General features: G+C 43.3%; 1 protein-coding gene across 2 annotated transcripts in view; it reads left to right on the top strand.

The window, feature by feature from the left end:
• Window positions 1-17,144, top strand: part of SUN1 (Sad1 and UNC84 domain containing 1) — a 112,701-nt gene that overhangs the window by 72,654 nt on the left and 22,903 nt on the right. For both annotated transcript variants that reach the window (XM_077449064.1, XM_077449063.1), the window contains 5 exons: window positions 4,468-4,613; window positions 9,132-9,365; window positions 13,153-13,227; window positions 13,364-13,404; window positions 14,029-14,170. In XM_077449064.1, the coding sequence (XP_077305190.1) occupies window positions 4,468-4,613; window positions 9,132-9,365; window positions 13,153-13,227; window positions 13,364-13,404; window positions 14,029-14,170 (638 nt within the window). The remainder of the gene's footprint in view (window positions 1-4,467; window positions 4,614-9,131; window positions 9,366-13,152; window positions 13,228-13,363; window positions 13,405-14,028; window positions 14,171-17,144) is intronic.

The following is a 17,144-nucleotide window of genomic DNA, read 5'->3' on the forward strand; positions in this document are numbered from 1 at the left end:
TTCGACAGGGTGGCTACAGAGGGATAGAAGCATCCCTGGCCTCGCAAGCCTGCAAGCAAAAGTGCTACTGCATGAAGGTTTGCCCCCGCCTGACGCACGGGTGGGGGGGTTGCCTTCGGGAGTTTGCAGCTTGGTGGGCCTCTCGGCTGAATGGGTCTGCAAACTGATTTCATCGAGCTACAAGATAGAGTTCCTCTCTTGGCCACCAAACACATTCTTTCTCTCCCAGTATACCCTTACTCCCAGCTCACCGGGAGGCCCTGTTTGGGGCAGTAAGGGACCTGCTCAGCTGCGGGGTCATAGTGCCTGTTCCAGAAATGTAAAGGTTTCAGGGATTCTATTCCAATCTGTAATCCCCAAAAAGGAAGGGGTATGTCCAATCCTTGACTTGAAAGCCCTCAATTGCTTTGTGAAAGTACAGAGGTTCAGAATGGAATCGGTTCGCTCCGTAGTAGCTGCACTCCATTAGGGGGACTCCCCCTGGCGTCCCTGGATATCCAGGACGTGTAGTTGCACATACCCATATGCCTCGGGCATCAGAGGTTTCTGAGATTTGCAGTAGGGGAAGACCACTACCAGTTTGTGGCTCTTCCCTTTGGGCTGGCTTCAGCTTCCCGAGTCGTTACCAAGGTATTGGCTCCAATTTTGGCGCTGTTGCGGCAACTCCTGAGAGCAGCTTCCGCCTCCAGAATTAGTGGATGTGGTGATCGCCATGCAAACGTTACAGGAATTTGGGTGGGTGTTGAACCCCAAAGTCGGTGTTCATGCCGAACCAGCGCCTGGAGTACCTAGGCCTACCGCGGGACTCTGTGGAAGCGAGTGTTTCTCCCTTCAGACAAGCTGCAGACTCTCTCGGAGCTGTGGTGAAGCTGTTGATGAACTGCAGATGGTTGTCGCGTTTCTGCATGCGAGTTTTGGGCCTCGTTGTTGCCTCTTTCGAGGCGGTACCGTACGCTCAACACACCAGTCTTGCAGAAGGAGATATTGTTGTAATGGAACAAATCTCTGGTTCAACCGTATCTGTCGATCCAGGGATAACAGTCAGGGACTCTCTTCTCTGGTGGCTGAGATCTCCGGCCCTTCAGTCTGGGAAATTGTTCCTGCCCCTTCATTGGACGGTGATCATAATGGACACCAGCCTGACCGGCTGGGGTGGAGTACTGGGAGTTCAATCGACCCAGGGTCTCTGGTCGAGGGAGGAATCCCAACTGCCGATCGATGTGCTCGAGCTTCGAGCGATCAGGCTATGCCTCTCCACATGGTCGATGAGCCTACGAGGTCGTCCGTTTAGAATCCAGTCAGACAACGCTGCGGTGGTGGCATATGTCAACCTTTAAGGAGGAACAAGAAGCTTGGCTGCAGCACGGGAAGTCGCTCACATCCTTCGGTGGGCAGAGCGACACGTACTGGCCCTGTTGGCTATATACATCCCGGGAGTAGAAAACTGGCAGCCGGACTAAGTCGCCAGATGCTGGACCCAGGAGACTGGTCACTGCATCAGGAGGTGTTCAGGCGGCTTTGCCTGCGGTTGGGCACACCAGATGTGGATCTTCGATAATCAAAAGGAGCGGAGGTTCGTGTCCAGGACAAGAGATCCTTGGGCGGACGCGTCGGGCGCGTTAGTGGCTCCATGGGAGCAGTACAAGCTGATTTACGCCTCCCCTCCGCTCAAACTTACCACGTCTGCTCTGCAGATTGGAGGCCAAGGGGATTGCAGTAATACTGATTGCCCCAGATTTGGCTTTGCATACCTGGTATGCCTGGTAGCGGATGCTCCTTGGCGATTGCCGATGCGAGAAGACCTTCTGTCACAAGGTCCGATACTCCATCCTGCTTTACCATCGCTGGTTTTAACGGCATGGCTGTTGAAAGCCAGGTGCTAAGGAACCGAAGTCTGTCGGACGCTGTAATTTCCACTATGCTGAGGGCATGAAAATCTTCTTGGAAGATATACCGTCGTACTTGGAAAGCTTATATCTCCATGTGTGAGGAGATGGGGTGTCCACGCGCCTGTTCAGTGTTCAGGATTCTGCTGTTCTTACAGCGTGGAGTGGACCAGAGTTGGCCTTGAGCACCATCAAGGGACAGATATCAGCCTTAGCTGGTTTTTTTTCCCCAACGACCCCTGACGTCTCACTCATGGCGTCTCACTCATTGGTGAGTACCTTTTTGTTCAAAGGGTCCGGCATGTGGTCCCTCCAGTGCGTCCACCCCTACCTCCCGTGGACTCTGAACCTGGTGCTATCAGCGCTTCAGAAACCGCCGTTTGAGAACATCAGGGAAAATCCCTTGTTGACTTTCTCAGAAAGTGGTCTTTTTCTAGTGGCTATTACATCTGCCAGGAGGGTTTCTGAACTGGAGGCCTTGTCTTGCAAGTTGCCCTATCTGGTTATCCACAGGGATAAGGTGGTGGTGCGTCCACAACCTTCTTTTCTGCCAAAGGTGGTTTCGGCCTTCTATCTCAATGAAGACATTGTGTTCCCATCTCTGTGTCCTAAGCCAACACATCCTAAGGAGGTGACCCTCCATTTCCTGGATGTGGTCCGGGCTCTAAGGGTATATTTGTCTGCCACGGCTCCTTTCTGGAAGTCAGATTCTCTGTTCGTTTCGGTAGCTGGTCCGAAAAAAGGGCTGGCGGTTTCGTCGACCACCATTTCCAGATGGATCAGACAGATCGTGGTCCAGGCTTATGCCTTGAAGGGGCAGGTGCCGCCCTTTCCTGTTACGGCTCATTCCACCGGGGCCATTGGGACCTCTTGGGCCTTCTGACATCAAGTGTCAGTTTCTCAGGTGTGTAAGGCAGCGACTTTGTAGAACTTGACAAAGTTGATGTAAGCACATCTTCTGATGCTTGCTTTGGCCACAAAGTTTTGCAGGCGGCCGTGTAATGTTGCAATTTACACTTTCTTCTTGTTGCAGAAAGTTGCATTTTGATTGTCCAATGCATTCTGATGCATATGTTGACCGCAAGTTATGATGCGGTTGGTTCAGATGGTGACTCTCCTGTTGGAGAGCGCCTCTAGTTGTGGGTGAAGTTATGTTTGCTGTTCCCACCCCTCGTTATGACACTGCTTGGGGATTTCCCTATGGTCACGATTAATGGAGCTGTGTCCATCAATGAACGAAAGCGAAAATAGTATTTTTGTACTCGCGGTAAAATCCTCTTCTCTGAAGTTCATAAACTGACATAGCACCCTCCGCTCCTATTGGTTTACATTATACTGCATGTTGACGTACTGAGCTGCAGGAAGCGGGCTGAGGGGTTATTACCAGAGGGATCGCCCCCCTGGGCGGAACTGTATAGTTCTGTTTTTGACATGTATTACATGTTCTGCCTAGTCCTCTCCTGAAGGTGGCGTAATAACCCTACGGTCAAGATTAATGGAGCTGTGTCCGTCAATGAACTTAAGCTTTAGGTTTGTTTTGATCCCAGTCATGAAGAGTTAATAATATGCAATATGCTGCATGTGTACTCCAACCTAATGTTGGATCTCCCATCTGCCGGATGGCAACCCAAACGCTTCTCTGCATACTCTGTTGACTTGGATCTCTTGGGTGTTCTGAGAGGAGTTTGGGTTGCTGTCTAGATTGAGGTCTGCATAGCTTCACCCCAATTCACCAATTACATGCTGGAAAAAAATGCTGTTGCTTTCTTTTTTCTTTGTGTTATTGGGCATTTCAAGTTAACACAGCTTCACCTCATTCCATTTTGTAAAGCGAACATGCTCTGATACTTTAATACTTTAAAAGTAACTCCACTTTTTTGTTGAGAATTTTTTTTTTCCCACTGTGATCTATGTACATTACTGTGATTATATATTATTATTATTTATTTTTTTGCAGAATATAAAAAAAATGGTGGTTTATCTGTGTCCATGAGCAATGTGAATATGAGTATATATTATTTATATATATTTTTTTAATTTAGTTATCCATTAGCTACTGCATATGCAGGGTTCTAATGAGGAAAGTGACAGTCTACATCCTTTAGATGTGATTTTTTTCCCTTTTTTTGGAGTATCTCACCACAAATTAAATTTTTGTTGCAGGGGATGGCAAAAATCTGACTTGTATCTTAGTGCAGACTTCTGGTAAACCACTCAAAAAAGCTGGAAATTACATTTCTGGGGATGTTTCGCATCTGTGCATGGGACACCCTCATGTTGCCATATTGCATTAAATTTTACACAAAAAAAATTTACTGTCACTTGTCACAATTTTTATTATACACCATTTTTTTTCTTGAAAGTGGAGTTACCTTTTAAATAATCCAGTTGTCCCTGTACAGACAAGGTACCCGTTCCAGTATAATGGATGTGGGGAGATGCAGTATTCGTTTTTAAACCTTCACAAAGCACAATATTTTGTGGTATTGGATTCAGTCAGCCAGATCCTGTAAATTTGAACTTGTTGGTGTGTGACACTGGAGGAGGATTTTATTGGTTACATGTGTTTTATTTTGTGCAGGTCTCTGGTGGTGGGGCTTTGATACCTTGCTTGCCATGCTGCCAGCACTCGGGGGATTTACGTCCTATTCAACAAAAACAACCGAAGATCCTATTCCCAGCCTGAAGCCAATGTCCGATATATATTTGTCTGACCATGACAAGAAGGTAATATTTCATCTCTAGTGGCAATGCAGATAAGATGATGGATCATATTACACCTGTTTTGGTAAAGCCTGCTATTTTTTTTTTTAGAAGTTGGGATTTATTTCTCATTTACAGCATTACCAACTAAATTTAGCCCTCTGAGAACAGTGTGCAGTTCTTGAACTATCTTACGTAAACATAAAAGATTTACTTAACCTCAAATTGATTGTGGGCCTAGAAGCAGGTAAAATGTTTAGATCAACCCCCACAACCATACACAAAGGATCCACTGAACCAAATATAGCCCTATCTGGGAGAATAACTATTACCAGGAAATGGCAAAACTACCATACGACCTGAGATGGAAACAATATGGTGTGTCTCACATGATCCATATTTTTAAAGATGGCAGATTAAGATCTTTCCCGGAGCTTAGGGAGGCCTTCCAGCTGCCGGCCTCAATGTACTTCTATTACAGGCAGCTAAAACATGCAATAGAGGCTCAGACGGGGACGGATATTTGGGCCTTGGGTTCTACATCTATTTTTAACTACCTTTTTGAAATGAATACCTACAAGGGGTTTATATCCTGCTGTTATGCCATGCTTCTGGTCCGCTTCCTAGGGGACACACATTTTGAAGGTAGCGCCCCAGTGGTAGCAGGATGTTGGGGCATTCAAGGAGGAACAGTGGGAGGAGGCCTTACAGGCGGTACCCCTGTGCTCGCTGAATGTGACAGATTATCCCAGCTTTATATACTCCTTGGGGTACACTATACCCCGGCCAGATTAGCTTGCATGGGGTTGAGTACAGATGCTACCTGCACTAGATGTTGCAGAGATCATGAAAATCTCATCTACCTTCTATGACGTTGTCCCAAGCTGCATTCATATTGGAAGAAGATCATTGATACTCTTAACAGAGCTTTCCAGGTCCTGAGATCCTAAACCATGCTTGCTGGGGATAATAGATGGCCTCAAGGTGGAGGGTATCCTGAAGCAGGCTATTGGTCGAGCTCTGTTCCAGGCTCGTATGCTGATCCTAAGACACTTGAAATCCACTGATCCGCCCACAGTCCAGGAATGGATTGCACAAACACTCTGTTTTGGAAAAAAGTATATATCAGCATAGGGGGACAGGCACGAAGTACGAGAGACTTTGGGCACCAGTAGATTTGATATATGATCGCATATTTTGAAGCCCATACATGGCAAATTGGTCTAAAAAATAAAAATACATGCAGGATGAGCGATCTAGATGTAATAGATGAATAGTAGAACTGACAGTTGGTATCTGCTTGTAATAATAATAAAATAAAATAAAAACCCCTGTGATGTACTTAGTACAAAAGTAATCCACTCTCGCACATAACTAATGGTCTCCTTTTTCTGCTTATTATAAGCCGCAATTCACATGTAATGAATATGCTCTGGAAATGTTTGTTACTACTCGTATGTTCTGTTTGAGAAAAAAAAAAAGGATCCACTGAACATAAGACATTCTTAGTTCTAGACTGATAAGATAATGAAATAATATTTAAAGGGCTTCTAACATGTAATGTGTATATATAATTTCTCTGTTCACAGTTCTAAAGTGTCATGGGTTTTACATTGTGCAAAGAGTAAACCTTTTTAGTCTATCCTTTTTGTTTCAGTTAACATGACTTTAATAGATGTAATTTTACATATGATACAGGAACCTGGTTGGTTTGGCTGCAACCAGGAAAAAGATTTCTATACAAAAATACAGTGGAGTGCACGAACAGTGCAACCTCTTTGACCCACTCCCCTTTTCATTTTGCAGAGTTCACTATGTGGACCTTGGCCAGCTAATAGTGAGCAAAATTTGAAATTAAGCTTTAAGAACACTTTGTAGTATTTGCAATGCTCAGTGGAAACTTTTACTGCCCCTTTTAAATGTTATAATTGCCATTTTAAGTTTTTGAAAAGTAACAGCCCTGCATTAGAGCCTTCTTAAAGTGGTAGTAAACCACAAAATAAAAAATCTTCTCCCTGCAAATTAATGTCGTCATATTGTGCTAGTATGCATCGCTTAATGGCCTACCCTTAAAGCGGAGGTCCACCCTAAAGTGGACCTTCCGCTTATTGGAACCCTCCGGCGCCACAATTGGCACCTTTCAGGGGGGAGGGGGGTGCAGGTACCTGTACAGTACATATATATTGTATATATAATTTCTCTGTTCACAGTTCTAAAGTGTCATGGGTTTTACATTGTGCAAAGAGTAAACCTTTTTAGTCTATCCTTTTTGTTTCAGTTAACATGACTTTAATAGATGTAATTTTACATATGATACAGGAACCTGGTTGGTTTGGCTGCAACCAGGAAAAAGATTTCTATACAAAAATACAGTGGAGTGCACGAACAGTGCAACCTCTTTGACCCACTCCCCTTTTCATTTTGCAGAGTTCACTATGTGGACCTTGGCCAGCTAATAGTGAGCAAAATTTGAAATTATGGACGTTCAAACAAATGTCATGCATGTTAGATGGAACTTTCCAGCTAACCTCACCACCAGATTGCCTAAATGAAACTTGATTTGTAAACCTAAACATTAAAAATCATTATATTTTTGACCCTCCAGATGTTTTCCGTGTGTGCAGAGTTATGGGTTTTTGTTTTTTAATACTGTTGCCTTCCTTTCTTTGTTATTTCTGAGTCTGAGATTATGCGCCCATGGTTATGCTGCTCATGTGCCAACAGTAGCCCGAGGAGAGGCGCACAGCGACATGCAGGCTGCAATTCTCAGACTACAGAATGCAATTCTATTGAGCAAGCAAATCCATTTCTGGGTTCCGTACAAGTAGTACTTGTTACTGTGGCTGTGAGCCATTTTAGAGTGTACATTGGTTTTAAAGAATGAGACAACTCAATGTTCCAGTTTAACTAGACACATCTGTCACCCACATACCTGCTTCTACCTCCTGCAGCCCCTAATTAAGCTTTAAGAACACTTTGTAGTATTTGCAATGCTCAGTGGAAACTTTTACTGCCCCTTTTAAATGTTATAATTGCCATTTTAAGTTTTTGAAAAGTAACAGCCCTGCATTAGAGCCTTCTTAAAGTGGTAGTAAACCACAAAATAAAAAATCTTCTCCCTGCAAATTAATGTCGTCATATTGTGCTAGTATGCATCGCTTAATGGCCTACCCTTAAAGCGGAGGTCCACCCTAAAGTGGACCTTCCGCTCATTGGAACCCTCCGGCGCCACAATTGGCACCTTTCAGGGGGGAGGGGGGTGCAGGTACCTGTACAGTACAGGTATCTGCACCCACTTCCGGCGTAGATTCTGCAGAGGGTACGCCCCTTTCCGAAAGTCCCCCGCTGCCTGCTGGGAAACACACGGATCCCAGAGACGGTGGTGACCATCCTTATTGCGCAGCGCGACTCGCGCGTGTGCAGTAGGGAACCGGGAAATGAAGCCGAAAGGCTCCACTTCCTGATTCCCATACCCAAGATGGCGGCAGCAGCACCCGAGAGACGATCGAGAGATCGGCTTCGGGTGCCGACATCGCGGGCGCGCTGGACAGGTAAGTGTCATTATTTTAAAAGTCAGCAGCTGCAGTATTTTGTAGCTGCTGGCTTTTAAAAAAAAAAAAAAAACGGCGGACTCTCGCTTTAAGCAGGCTATCCCCCTTTCAGTCTATTATAAATGTTGCTGCTAGACTAAACACCTCACTAATCGTTCTGTGACTGCCGCACGTAAAATTCAAAATGCTAACCATAACATACAAAGCCATCCACAACATCGCCCCCATCTACATCACCAACTTCATCTGCAGATATCGCCCAAATCGTCCCCTCCGCTCCTCCCAGGACCTCCTGCTTTCTAGCTCCCTTGTTGTTGCCTCTTCTCATACTCGCCTTCAATACCTCTCCAGAGCCTCTCCCTTCCTCCTGGAACTCTCTGCCCCTGTCTGTCCAATCAGCCCCTACCCTGTCCACCTTTAGGAGATCCTTGAAAACTCATTTATTCGGGGAAGCCTATCCCACACCCACCTAACTGTCCCCGAGCCACCCCCATCAAATCATTCTCTGCAGCTATTACCTTTTGTACCACCACCCCCTCCCTTTTTTAGAATGTAAGCTCTACGAGCAGGGCCCTCCTGTACCTTTTTTGTATTGTTCTGTAATTGTGTTGTCCCCCCTTATACGTTGTAAAGCGCTGCGTAAACTGTTGGCACTATTATAATTATGTGTGTGTGTATATGTATATGTGTATATATATATATATATATATATATATATATATATATATATATATATATATATATATATATATATATATATATATATATATATATATATATATATATATATATATATTCATTCTCTCTCTTGCCTCAAAATGTCATTCAATTACGGTATACATCTATTTTAAACACGTTTGTTTGAAATTGCCAACAGTTCACATTAAATAGAGCTCATAAGAAAAACGCTTTCCCTTTGCCTTTTGTGATGTGGGTCAGGGGTCTACATGGTTTAGTCAATGGTTACTAAAAGTCTGTTAACCTATTTCAGGAATTGAACCTTCAGTTTGATGCTCGAATGAGGGAACTGGAAAAGAACTTCGGGTTAATGACTGCCCATCATGATCATCATTTGGAAGATTACAAGAAACTGAAAGTTCTGGTTGTGGATATTCGAGAACAGATGGGACAGCTGAGTGACAAAGGTCACACGTCAAGTGTAATTGCCAGCCTTCTCGATGAGCGCTTTGCCAAAATGAAATTGGAATTGCATGAAAAAACTACGGTGAATATTGTACATTTCACTGAAACACACAAAATTTATTGGGTGGTGGTTGTAAAGTGTATACTTCAGAAACTCTGGTACTCTGATGCATATGACCAGCTTCTGTCCCCTTTGACCTTGTTCTGCCCCCTTATGCATTTTAATATTGCCCCATCACTTTGATGGGCAGCTTCACTAACCATTACTAAGGTGTACAGTTGTGCTCATAAGTTTACATACCCTTGCATAATTTCTGATTTCTTGCCCGTTTTTCTGAGAATATGAATGGCACAAAAATGTTTTTCACTCATGGTTAGTGTTTGGCTGAAGCCATTTATTCTTAATACTGTGTATGAGGCTCTTTAACTTCTCAGGTGGTAAATCTGCCCATTCCTCTTGGCAAAAAGCCCCCAGTTCCTTTAAATTCTTGGGCTGTCTTAACTGAACGTTTGAGATCTCCTCAGAGTGGCTCAATGATATTGAGGTCAGAAGACTGAGATGGCCACTCCAGAACCTTCACTTTATTTTGCTGTAGCCAATGACAGGTCGACTTGACCTTGTGTTTTGAATCATTGTCATGTTGGAATGTCCAAGTACGTCCCATGCACAGCTTCCTGGCTGATGAATGCAAATGTTCCTCCAGTATTTTTTGTTAACATACTGCATTCATCTTGTCATCAATTTTGACCAAATTTCCTGTGCCTCTGTAGCTCACACATCCCCAAAACATTAGCGATGCACCTCCGTGTTTCACAGTAGGAATGGTGTACCTTTCATCATGGGCTTTGACTCTTCTCCAAATGTAGCATTTATGGTTGTGGCCAAAATGCAAAATTTTGGTCTCAGCACTCCAAATGACTTTGTGGCAGACGGTTTGAGGGTTTTTGAGGCTTGTCTCTGTGCTGTTTGGCGTATTGTAAGAGGGATACTTTGTGGCATTTGCGTAGTAATGTATTGTTGTTGTTTTTTTTTTTTTTTTCTGACTCGACCATGCAGCTCATCTTTCTTCAAGGGCCTCCTTATTGTGCATCTTGAAACGGCCACACCACATGTTTTCAGATAGTCCTGTATTTCACCTGAAGTTATTTGTGGGTTTTTCTTTGAAACAATTTTCCTGGCAGTTGTGGCTGAAATTTTAGTTGGTCTACCTGACCCTGGTTTAGTTTCAGCAGAACACCTCATTTTCCACTTCTTGATTAGAATTTGAACAATTCCTTTTTATACAGTTCAACTACTTTTTTTTTTCCCCACAGATCCTTTGACAATTCTTTTTGCTTTCCCCATAACTCTGAATCCAGACATGTCAGTGCAGCACTGGATGAAAGATGCAAGGGTCTGTCAGGAGTCTAGAAACTCATTGACCTTTTTAAACACAATTGATCAGGTCATTTGGGTAGTTTGTGTTGTGATTGATTTAAAGAGTAAACAATTGATTAAAAAAAAGGCTTCATCCAAACGCTAACCACGAGTTAAAAATGTTTTACTGTTAAGATTCAATTTCTATGAAAAATGGCCAAGAAATCATTAATTCTGCCAGAGTATATAAACTTATGAGCACAACTGTGTGAGACAGTGGTTGGCTGGAGCACGTATCCACCAGAGCTGTTGCTTGTTGGTATTTCCAAGGTTTTGGGGATTAATAATGGTGACATGATTCACAGGTATAATTGTAAGATAGAAAATCTAACATTCATAGCTGCACAGAAAGCACCTAAAAATAAAATCCAACTCCAGCCCTGGTAGTTTTACTTGCTGTACTAGGGGGGTTTGCGGTCTTAAATATTTTACACTGTTAAGCTCCTGCTCACAGTAATATTCAAAACTAGCAGTTTTCAAAGTGGCCTAATTTTTTTTATTTCTGACTGTATGATTCCCAGCGTTATTCAGCCTGTTTCTGTCATGCTGTTGCCATGGAGTACCCCCAAGGGTTTTCTTTGCAAAGTGACCCCCTTTTTTTTATTTTATATTTTTTATTTTTTATTATGGCAAAGCATCTCGGATACCTCCAAGTCAAGTGATTTTCACAAATCAAGAAACACCTAATCAGCAGACACCAAATACTGAAAATGGACAATGGCATATGAATCTGTTTGACAGTTTTTGGCAAAGTGAACCTTTACCTCAATTACCAAGCTCTGAAACAACTGCACTTTGCAAAGCAAATTGACCCCATTATCTCCAGTAGTTTTAAAGTATAAACTTGGGCAAAATCAAACAAACCTATTCAGCACATTTCTGCAATACTTGTACATTTCCCCGTGCTTTATAAAAGTGCAGAAAAATATCTCATGATTTGCCCGAAATCCAGTATTCTCTTAACCGCTTGAGATCCGCGCTATAGCCGAATGACTGCTACAGCGCGGATCTGCTTTGCCCGGACTACGTCTATTGATGTCGTCCTGTGCACGAGCGGCCTGCGCGCCCCTGAGGAGCGTGCGCGGCACGCTCTGTGATCAGCGAGTCTGAGACTCGCCTGATCACGGATCTGAGCAAGGGGTCGATCCTGACCCCTTACCACGTGATCAGCTGTCAGCCAATGACAGCTGATCATGTGACACAACAGAGCCGGTAATCAGCTATTTTTCCTCCTTGCGCTGACAGAGCGAGGAGAAAAAGCCGATCACCGGCGGCCGTGATCGGGACATCAGTCCTGATCACGGCCAGCTTATCAGTGCCCCCTGCCAGTGCCACCCAAATATAGTGCCACCCATCGGTGCCCATAGTGCCACCCATCGGTGCTCACAATCTGCCTCAACAGTGCTGCACCCCAGTGCCACATGTCAGTGCCAATCAGTCCCATCTATCAGTGGTACCTATTAGTGCCCATCTTATCCTTGCCCATCTTATCCTTGCCCATCTTATCCTTGCCCATCGGTACTCACCAGTGCAGCCTATCGGTGCCCACCAGTGCCGCCTCATCAGCGCATTTCAATGAAGGAGAAAAATGACCTGTTTGCAAAATTTTATAACAAACTATTAAACATGATTTTTTTATTTTTTATTTTGCATCTTTTTTTTGTTTAGCAAAAAATAACGCTCCCAGCTGTAATTACCACCAAAAGAAAGCTCCATTTGTGAGGAAAAAAATGATAAAAATTTAATTTGGGTACAGTGTTGTATGGCCGCGCAATTGTCATTCAAAGTGCATCAGTGCTGAAAGCTGAAAATTGGTCTGGGACTGAGGGGGGTTTAAGTGCCCAGTAAGCAAGTGGTTCATTTTTGCGGCACTGAAATCACAAGCGGGGTTTTCAGCCCTGGCCAGTTCTCAATTGCTAGGCTACAAAACGCCTACTTCCCTTTTTCAACTTTATTACATAAATTGGCTGCTTCATAGTCAGCAGAGTAGAGCTCAGGCTGATGACACTGCTTGGGATTTCAGTGCAGCAAAGGCACTGTGTTGTCAGCCCAGTGCAGAAAGTCAGGAACTAACTGGAAAAATGGGCACTTTTCTGTACAACGTTTTAAGGAGACGTATGTATTCCCTTTTTTTTTTTTTTTTTTTTAAATCTCTACATTTATTCAACTGCTGTTAAAAAAAAAAAAAAAAAAAAAGGGGACAGTGCATGTAAGATGTAAAATTAATCTCCAAAATCACTGTTAAACCTTGTGACCACTCAAATATGCTCATTGAAAATACACTACTTCTACATTTAATTATGACCCTGGTTTTTGGCAAGTGTAAGCTCTTTAACAATAAGGGATGACACAAGAAAAGCAAAAAAATGAATATTTTGCTGGTTAAAGTAATTTTTGGAGTGTTGTCAGGCCAGATGTTTAACTCGTGCATTTTCATCCCTTCACCTCTTAGGATGAGGTCTCCATCAGTAAGAATCATGAAGCTCGTATCCTACACTTGGAATCTTTATTGACCAAACTATCAGAGGTATGCAGCCTGGATACTGCAGGCTAAATGCTTTTCTTTGAAAGCCCTGAAGGGGAACAGGAAGCATTCGAGTACTAATGACTTTCTATTTATAGTTTTTATTTTTGGCGTTTCACCAATTTTCTTGCACTTGTAGGCCATTGAGGAAGACCGGAAGCGTGCGCAGACTAATACTAGGTAATATTTTTAACCCATCTCGCCTACACTGGGCTCTACCTCTACTGGCCTGAGATTAGCCATTTATAAGACTGAATTTTGATGATGCCTTGGAATGAATCTTCTATCTGTGATCAATGGCTGTTGATAGCTGGTGTGTGCTTTTTAGGCCTTTCCCACAAATATTTAGAAACTTATCAGTAGTGCAGGAAAAAAAAGAATGCAGCTGTTTGGAGTGTTAGAATTTTTTGTAGCGTTCTATTTTATTATAGAGGGAAAGTTTGTACATGGTGTTCCTATTTTTTAAAATGCAAGCCGGCTGTAATACCAAGTATGTAAAACCTTGTTTCTGACCCATTATCCGCGGGTAATAATAATCGGCGTGGTTGCAATTATTGAGGATATGGCTTCTTATATACAGAATATGGTTTCTGATATGCAGAATAAGGCTTGATGTTTTATATAATGGGTTCTATGACGTGGGTATATTTTGTTGTGATTTCTGTATAGGCATGTTTTACTTGTATGATAAAACAGCAACATTTCAGTTTTGGCAATTTTTGAAGAATCTAATTAGCAGGATATGCCATTACAGCTTTTTTTTCCTCTTTATGTTAAAATGTTCATTATGCTCTATTTGTGCAGCAAAGGTGTAATTCAAGATCAAAGTTTATTATGGAGAAGAATTGAAAGTCTGGAGAGAGAATTTGCAGAATACAAAACGGAGTTGCTAAAAGGACAGACAGCGAAGTCTAGTTGTGATCTACCAGACTGTGTTCTTCAGAAGGTACCAAACGACAGCATCAAATAACTTGCTCTATATACATGCCTTTGGGGTAATATACATAGCCTTTTAAAAATTAAATCCAGTAAATTCTAAATGCAGGCTGACTAGATTGCATTCAAGTGCAAAGATACGTGTTTTTTTAATGCAACCAGATTACTACAGTTTAGAGGTCGACCGATGTGGGTTTTTCTCTGGCCGATGCCGATGCCAATATTTAGAAATCATGGCGGCCGATTGCCGATATATGATGCCGATTTTTTTGGGCCGATATGTTAGGCCGATTTTATTTTATTTATTTATTTTTAATCCCCCTTGATCTAACACACCTTTCCCACTGTGGCGTTTTAAGGCGCTTTTGGGCTAAAAATAGCGCCTGTAAAGTGCCTGTAAAATGGCTCCCCTGCAGTCTGTGTGAAAGACAGAGTGCTTTCACACTGAGGCGATGCGCTGGCAGGATCTTAAAAAAAAGTCCTGCAAGCAGCACGTTTGGAGTGGTGTATACCACTCCTCCACCACTCCTGCCCATTGATATGAATGGGCACCACTGCCGAAGCGCATGCAATGCGATTTGGCAGCAGTGCTTCATGGGCGCATTTAACCTCTTCCTTGGCCGCTAGCTGGGTTATATGTGCCCCACTAGCAGCCAAATAGCACCGCTAAAATGATGGTAAAGAGCCGCTAAAACTTGCGTTTTACCATCAACGCCTGCCCGCTCCAGTGTGAAAGCGGCCTTCATACGTGATACAGAAAATTTCTTACAGTTAAACATTTATTAAACAAAACAAACCTCCAATCAGTTTACTTGTATGTATGATTTAGATAAAAAAAAAAAAAAAAAAAAATATATATATATATATATATATATATATATATATATATATATATATATATATATATATATATATATATATATATATATATATATATATATATATATATATATATAAATAAATATAAAATAAAAACAGGTAGTCAAAACTTTTGGACAAAAAAAAAAATGGGCCAACTTTACTGTTTTTATTTTATTTTTATTTTTTAAATGGTGTATTTTTTTTCCCCAAAAAAATGCATTTGAAAGACCTCTGTGCAAATGCCGTGTGACATAAAATATTGCAACAACCGCTATTTTATTCCCTAGGATCTCTGCTAAAAAAATATATATCATTTTTGGGGGGGTCTAAGTGATTTTCTGGCAGAAAATACAGGATTTTTACTTGTAAGCAACAAGTGTCAGAAAAGATTTAGTCTTTAAATGGTTAAACTGAGAACTTCTACACGCAGAGATGACTTAATTCATTCAAGTGTAAACATTGTATCATTAAGTTCTTTTCTTGGCAGCCTGCCCAGAGAGGAGGAAAGGGTTGCTATGACGACTCAGTCAACTTAGACCAGGCATGTCCAAAGTCCGGCCCGCGGGCCAATTGCGGCCCGCGGCCCGGTTTTGAACGGCCCGCCTGGTTATTTGGACATGCATATCTTTTGTGGCCCCCGACGATCTCCCAGCGCCGGGGCCACAAAAGATATATATCAGCCGTCACTAAAATGGCGGTCCGAGTCCGGACCGAGCAGCGCTTCTGCCCGGACCGCCATGCCGCCAGTGTAGCAAGCGACAGCAATCACTGGTTTGCTGGGACCGCGGGTTTCCCCAGTGACGCTGCGCGCATGCGCCCGCCCCCTGCTCCTGGCCGCGTCTCTCGGAGCTGAAGAGACACGGGCAGTAGGGGTGTGACGTCACGTGCGCGCCCCGCCCCCCTGCTGCCCGCGGTTCCCGGGTCCTGGATCTCATCGCGAGGCAGCTTCAGTTGTGCCCACACTCCTGCTGCAGTTAAGGTATGTGGGCACATTAGTTATCTATTAGTGATCAGTGTTGTGCACACTGTTGGGCATATTTTAAGGGGCTTTTTTTTGTAAAGGGCACGCTGATGGGAAAATTTTATGTTAAAGGGCACTCTGATGGGCACATTTTATTTTAAGGGGCACGCTGATGGATATATTTTTTATGTGCACACTGATGGGCATGTTTTGTTAAGGTGCCCCTTAACAAAATATGCCCATTGATGTGCACATTAAAAATATACCCATCAGCGTGTCCCTTAAAATAAAATGTGCCCATCAGAGTGCCCTTTAACATAAAATTGCATTCCTGGCAATGGTGCTGCGTTCCTGGCAATGGTGAGGCATTTGGGGAGGCATTCCTGGCAATGGTGCTGCGTCCCTGGCAATGGTGCTGCGTCCCTGGCAATGGTGCTGCGTCCCTGGCAATGGTGCTGCGTCCCTGGCAATGGTGCTGCGTCCCTGGCAATGGTGCGGGAATTCCTGGCTATGGTGGGGGCATTCCTGGCTATGGTGGGGGGCATTCCTGGCTATGGTGGGGGGCATTCCTGGCTATGGTGGGGGGCATTCCTGGCTATGGTGGGGGGGCATTCCTGGCTATGGGGGGGCATTCCTGGCTATGGGGGGGGGCATTCCTGGCTGTGGTGGGTCTGCAGATGTGCACTGATTAGGCTGCATTGGTGGGCACTGACCATTATTTTGCTTCACAGTTCTTTATTTAAAAAAAAAAAATTTCCTGAAACTTCCCTCTTAAAGTGAAGGTGTGTGTTATACGCCAATTAATACAGTATGTACAAATACGCCCAAGCTCAATTCTTCCCACACACAGCCACAAAGGCAAGAGAATTCTTGTTGGGCAATGTATTAGAGCTCGAACGAACACACTTAGACCGAATTTTAACGATTCAAAGAATGTCAGGCAAAATGGTCGGCCCTCGCGCATGTTCACTTCATCAAATCCGGCCCTCTTTGAAAAAAGTTTGGACACCCCTGCCCTACAGATTACGCTGCCAATAACTACAGTGCCGTTTGGTTTTGTTTTTAAATGTAAATGTCATTTATGTAAAACCTTTATCCCTAAAGGGTAAAAAAAAACTATTTCTGTAACTGCTTAAAAAGTGTTAGCTGGAGATCCTCTTTA

Source organism: Lithobates pipiens, unplaced genomic scaffold (genome assembly GCF_037356315.1).
Source record: "Lithobates pipiens isolate NorthernLeopardFrog02 unplaced genomic scaffold, aLitPip1_a1.2 Scaffold_22, whole genome shotgun sequence".
NCBI classification, from domain to species: domain Eukaryota; kingdom Metazoa; phylum Chordata; class Amphibia; order Anura; family Ranidae; genus Lithobates; species Lithobates pipiens.